The sequence below is a fragment of the Vipera ursinii genome (genome assembly GCF_947247035.1).
Source record: "Vipera ursinii genome assembly, chromosome: 5".
Classification (NCBI taxonomy): domain Eukaryota; kingdom Metazoa; phylum Chordata; class Lepidosauria; order Squamata; family Viperidae; genus Vipera; species Vipera ursinii.
In genome coordinates this window covers 40,003,049-40,009,830 of record NC_139518.1, presented here as the reverse complement: position 1 = coordinate 40,009,830, position 6,782 = coordinate 40,003,049, and the positions used below count along the sequence as shown (strand labels likewise).

General features: G+C 35.9%; 1 protein-coding gene across 1 annotated transcript; it reads left to right on the top strand.

The window, feature by feature from the left end:
* The first annotated feature begins 1,626 nt into the window (after positions 1 to 1,626).
* CRYGS (crystallin gamma S) lies at positions 1,627 to 4,701 on the top strand. Its single transcript, XM_083364977.1, has 2 exons — positions 1,627 to 2,029; positions 4,260 to 4,701. Exons 1-2 carry the CDS (start codon positions 1,778 to 1,780, stop codon positions 4,530 to 4,532), a joined length of 525 nt encoding a protein of 174 aa, XP_083221103.1. The 5' UTR covers positions 1,627 to 1,777; the 3' UTR covers positions 4,533 to 4,701.
* The last annotated feature ends 2,081 nt before the right edge of the window (positions 4,702 to 6,782 follow it).

Sequence of the window (6,782 nt, the reverse complement as noted above, 5' to 3'; positions counted from 1 at the left end):
TGAAGGGCTAATCCCTCCTCTTCTCTCCCAAAATGGCTTATGTTTTCTTTTTTAAAATTTAAAAAGGACAAAACACAGTAACATTCTTAAAGGGCCAGTTTAGATGGAACGTTAATCAAAGTAAAGACTTCCATCATCTGAAATGTAAAGTAGTAATAAATTCTGGTTATTTGTAAACTTTTGATTTTAAATAAATAGTTCCGGGACAAAATCAGGAGATAAACTTTGGCAGGAGTATTGCTGAGAGAAACTATTCTTGTAACTGGTGTATGTTCTAGCTTTTATAGTGACAAATGAATATATGAGCAATTAGACCCCTTGCCCGTACCATTTTATGTGTAGCTTTTATTTGAGCTGTTTCTTTGCTTTTTAAAACAGTGGTTCACTGCTTCAAAGGGGACACCTAGTTGGGGACTTGAAGAGGTCTTCCTCATGTTTATACTATTTTATTTTAATATAAGTCTGGATGGAGCAGATGCTCTGGGTAAAATGGAGTTCCCTATTTATACTCCAGATACTAAACAAATCATTTGAATCTACATATCTCTTGTGTACAGCTGGATGAAGAAAAGAACATGAATTGGATAAAAAGGATAAAATATATCTGTCCTCAGATTTTGAGATTCTTGGTGCTCCCAGAGAGCATCAAGGACCCACAGTTCAACCCTGAGCTACAAAAATTCTTTTCTGTCATGTCAGTTTGGTGCTAAAGGTATGAAAAAGAAGGTAATAGATGTGACAGATATTAATTTAGAGCTATAAAGTCTTGAAAGCTCCAGAAATTATTTCCCATTTATAATCTTCCTGCATAGTAAAAATAGTAACAATACCCACAATAGCAATAATATATCACATCTATGTCTTGCATTCTTCTGGAAGATTGAGTGTTGTACATGAATATTTTTTTCATTTTATTCCCTTAACAACAAACACCCAGTGAACTCATTGAAGCTTAAACTATGTCTCTAGTCCCAATCCTTAACCTGAATCATTATATTATACTACTTTTTTTCTTACCCAAATCAAAGACAACCAATGGACAACTATTAAAAACATTACCCCGAACAAACTTGAATTTTACCCTCTGCTCCTATGATATTGGCCTTATTTTGTCTCCAAGTTGTAATTGTATTATTGCATATTACTGTTCTTCATACTGCAAAATGCCAGGCAGCTCCAAAACATACAGAGTGGCAAAGTGTCAGAACAAGGCATTTTTATACTACCAAAGCTAAGATCTGTAAAGCTGTATTCTGTAGAAAGACTCGAAGAGAAAGAGACAATCATGTCTTGTTTTGCTAGTGCTAATAGCCATTCATTCAGAAGTCCTGTCAAATCATTTCATCAAAATTGGATGTTGCTGCAATGAGTTGATGCCATAATAAATCTTTTGATTATTGTATTTGGGGATAATCAGCATGTCCCATGCCAATTGTATCTTTTCATAAAAAGAAAAGATTCTGTTATCTTGGGCATTTCCTTGGCATTTAAAAATCAGCGGTTTGGGATATTTTTCTATTTTAAACACCAAAATAAACTTAACACATCTTTCCTTATACTGTAGGTTTAATGCTTGGGATCAAAATATATAATTGGATATTATCAGCAACTTTGGCCTTTAGTTATCCAAAGCACTGACCAATAAAAGGGATAGTACAAGCTTGGGTGCATCTCCCACTAATATTTAAAGTCAAGAATTGCTCTGAGTAGTGCTAATCTGCTACAGAATTCAGACAAAGTCTAGTTTGGCAGAAACTTATTTTTCTCTTCTTTGCTTATGTTTCAGATTACTTTCTATGAAGGCAAGAATTTCCAAGGATGCCGCTATGAGTCTGATAGGGATTGTTTGGATTTCCACACTGACTTGAGCCGTTGCAATTCCATCCGTGTAGAAAATGGTGCCTGGGTTGTTTATGAGCAGCCAAACTTTGCAGGAAACATGTATATTTTAACCCATGGAGAATATCCTGAATATCATTGCTGGATGGGCCTGAATGATAGAGTCAGCTCCTGCAAATCCATTCAGTTGGTCAGTAGAATAAGTTTTTTTTTTCTCCTTCAGAGAAACACTTTCCTTTTTAAAAATATGTTTCTTTTTACTTAGTTCACTTCCCGGGGTGGGTGGGTGGGTTGGGGTGGCGGCAATGACCTTACATGTGAGGAGAAAAGATCACTGAATCTTGAGAAAGAGGAAAGCCTTAGAATAATCCAAGATAAAACAGGTGTGTCTATATAGCCACACCACCTATACCAGGGGTAGGCAACCTCGGCTCTTTTATGACTCATGGACTTCAACTCCCAGAATTCCTGAGTCAGCTGACTCAGGAATTCTGGGAGTTGAAGTCCATGAGTCATAAAAGAGCCGAGGTTGCCTACCCCTGACCTATATGCTTAAGAGTATGTATGTACACACACACACACACACACACACACACATCCTTACACATGGATACATTTTGGCATAGAAAAGTTGCAATTATACACAATTTATAACGTATCATTAAAACACAGTAATTTATGTTTAGCACTAGCTGCTTTTATATTCAGAATTTCCTTCAATTGCCTGACAGGTCAATATTTCCAAGTGAAGGACATCCTTTAGAAGTTACACAAAACATCTTATTACATAAAGAAAGAACTTCTATTTATAATAATCTTGGCTCAGAGATTTTTAAATTTATTTATTTATTTATTTATTTGTATCTCACCTTTATTATTTTTACAAATAACTCATGGCAGTAAACATACCTAATACTCCTTCCTCCTATTTTCCTCACAACAACCCTGTGAGGTAGGTTGGATTGAAAGAAAGTAACTGATGGCTAAGGCAGGACTTGAACTCACATTTTCCTGCTTTCTAGCCTGCTGCCACTAGACCAGTATGGCTTAAAATTGCATTTTAATACAGCTAATACAAAACAAAGTTGTATTTGAGCATGAATAAAACAAAAAGAACAAACTTAAGAAAAAATTAAAATATTGAATGAGAAAATTAAAAATGGTAAGTGACTTTTAAAAAGTAAAAAAGTGAAGAAAATACTAAAAGAGAAACAAAATAACAAAATTTTACCAGATTTCCAAAACATACCTGAAAAGTATAGGAATTCTCCCCAAACCAAGGAGTTCCATCTCTCTCTTGATTTAGTAAACTAATAGCAAGAAAGGGATTTCCACTAAATCAATATTTGCCAAATGATTATTGGGATTTTGAGGTCAAGAACACACACCTGTACTTTACATTATAAAACCTACTTTAATGATAGCCATCTGAAGAGGTTCTGGATTTTGGTTAGATGGGTAATTTGAAGAAAGTGTCCAATTTTAACTGAGTCTGGGAAACATGCTATTCCTATATGCTTACTTCCCTAAAATTAAAAAAGGTATAGTTCACATTCAATGCATGTTTTTCTATAGTGTGGGAAATTTTCTTTAAAGGGAAATATGGGCAGATATGGACAAAGTCCACTATTACTTAAAAACTATATCCATTACATCTGAAGTCTACTAAATTAAGGCTCCTAATACTGAGGATCTAATATGTGTTTGTGTTACTTCACTGTTCACTTATTATTTACTTCTTATAAGACAGTAGTAGATATATGTAGATGTAGATCTAGTTAGATCAATACATTTTTCTGAGGCCCTTGAATAAACAGTGTTGTCCTCTTACCAATTAAACAATAAACAATCAAAACACATGATGATAGTTTGTATACAGTATACTGTCAGAGGACAAAGGTTCAGTGTATATTAATTCTACCACACCAAAAGTTTGTGTAAATTTTGAGTTCCGTCAAACTTTTCATCTGTCAGGATATTGCTGTATTTGAAATTCTGGTAAGTTAATAATACAGAGATGTTACAACATACCCCTGAGAATCAAATACATCTTAGAGTAGCTTTCCCCAATAGAATACACTCTAGTTTTGTTGTAGTGAAAATGATCCACTGTGACAGAAAAAATAGAGGCCACTTGCAGTTAATTACAATGTAGTTTTACAACACTTGCCATTGGTGATAAACTTTTCTTGATTATCACACCACATTGTCATATATGGCAGAAATGTTCCTGAAATTATAATTTTTGTAAAATGTAATGAATAAATGTATTCAGTCAGTGGTGTAATGCATATATGTCCAGCTACAAGGTATTATTTGTGATAATGTATATTCTCCATTTTATACCACATTTTAAGAGGACGCAGAAAAGTTTGTGTTCAACTCTTTTGTAATCTTTATGTTCTCTCTCTTCATTGCAGACTGGTGGAGACAAATATCAGATCCAGCTCTTTGAGAAGGGTGACTTTAGTGGTCAAATGCATGAATCTACAGAGGATTGCCCTTCTGTGATGGAGAAGTTTCACCTGCCAGAAATCCATTCTTGCAAAGTTCTGGATGGGGCGTGGGTTTTCTATGAACATCCCAACTTCCGTGGCAAGCAGTACTTCCTGGAGAGAGGGGAATACAGTAAACCCATGGAGTGGGGGGCTATAACCCCACAGGTCCAGTCCTTCCGCCATATTGGAGAATAATAAATTGCATGGAGTCTGAAGCTGATATGATAGAGACTTGATGCCATACTTATGGGCTTCATGCTGCCTGTCATTATTTGTGATATATGTGTCCCTTTGAGTGATCCTTTAAAGGAGATGACTAATCACTGCACCGCTATTTTGGAAAGATAATTAAATTTATTTAGCATCAAAATCAGAGTGAGCCTAATCCTTTAACTCTCTCATATCTCCTTAGTTATGGTTTAGAACAGTGTTTCTCAACTTTGGCAACTTTAAGCTGTATGTACTACAACTCCCAGAATTCCCAGCTAGCAGAGCTGGCTGGGGAATTCTGGGAGTTGAAGTCCATGCAGCTTAAAGTTGTCAAAGTTGAGAAACACTGGTTTAGAGAAACATGGTTAAAATGAGATGTGTCTATGTGTGTATGTGTGTATTTTAAGATTTTGTTAAAGACTTCCTATTCTGAATAATTCAAACACCTAAAAATAATAGAATGAACAAAATCATTCTAAGGAAGCTTTCTCAGAGGTCCTTCCAATTTTCTGAGCACAAAAATCCACAAAGAGGTTGCTTTGCTTGGCTACTCGTTTCACACTGGCAGCTCCAATGCTCCCTTTCTCTTTACGCTTAATACTGTAGATGGATATACAGACGTATATCACAGTCACAATCCCCCCTTTTCCTTCACACATTCTGCAAATACTAGGAAGGACAGAAGGAGCCATTTGTAAAAAACAACAACTTAGGACAACAACAACTCTGATGGTGTTCTGAAAATGTACCATATTTTCCGGCGTATAAGACGACTTTTTAACCCATGAAAATCACCTCAAAAGTTGGGGGGTCGTCTTATACGCCGGGTCGTCTTATATGCCGGGAAAAAAAAACAAATCAGTCGAGCGTCCCCGTTCTTGCAAAGCCGGGCCGCCGCGTGCAACCGAGCTATCTCCGGCGCGGCTCCAGGACACGGCTGGGCGGGAGCGTCTTTTTTGTAAAGACTATCGATAACTCTTGGGATACGTTTTTTATTTAAACAAAAAGCTGTCCGAAAATTGCAGATGGAAAGAGATGGGATAAGAACATCGAAAGACAGGACCATAAAAACAATCCTTTGAAAGGGGGGGTGCGTGAGTGTTAGAGTGGTGATTTAACACTCCAGTTAAAACTGTCTAGCGTATTTTTCATTCAAACCTCTCCTTCATTACTTCAGTCTGTTGAATTCAATGGAGGACTCTAGGAGAACATGATACCATGGTGATTCTGAATGTGACAGTTTTGGATCTGTTTGCAAATCCAGTCTGGCATCACTGAGTTGTGTTTGATTGATCCAAACGGAATTTTGGATTATGACGGACAGGGAGGGCAGGGCATGTAAGTATTTTCCGGCGTATAAGACAAAAAACCTTGAAAAACTTCTTAAAAGTAGGGGGTCGTCTTATACGCCGGGTCGTCTTATACGCCGGAAAATACGGTATTGAGAAATCTGAGGCTTGAAAGATCATCTAATATGGAAATTCCCAGAATTGTAGCTTTATGTACATTTAGTCAAATAGTAGCTTTATGTACATTAGTTAAATATGGAGAAAAACATAATAAAAGATTAACAAAGGAAAATATTTGTGGCTCAGGGTTGAAATGTGGGGTCCTTGGTGCTCTCTGAGCTTGGTTGTTTTCTTGCAGATGTTTCATTACCCAAACTAGGTAACATCAGCATCAAAAAGGTAAACTATTATCTCCAGGACATCTGTTTAATCTCTATTATTGGTATCCAATATCTAGGCAATAATTTGGGATACTATTAATAGAAAAACACATATTTCATTCTTATACTAGCTTTTTTGAAAAAAAGAAAAAGAAAACTTCAGTTTATTTTACCAACAAATGCTTCTTGTCCACATACTGGGGTGGGAGAGAAACTTGAGGTTTGTCTCCTTTATCCTATAACAGAATTTGGGAATTAAATTCATTTATTTATTTGGGAACATTATAAGCTTAATTCACCTAACCTGCAGTAAAATTATCTATGATTAACTAAGGAATGATAATATATTCACTGAAATCAATACAATTATAGCTGCTTTCTCCAATCAAGGCTGAACTTTTTTTTTATTCTTTCCCCACTTCCCCAGTCTATAGGTTCATTATTTTTCTATTTCATATAGTTGTGCTTCATTTCTTTGCCATGAGATGTCCTCCATTTCCTTCTTTCCGTAACTGGAACAATTTATGAAATGTTTGGATAAACTCATTCTGTTTTCTCCTCCCATA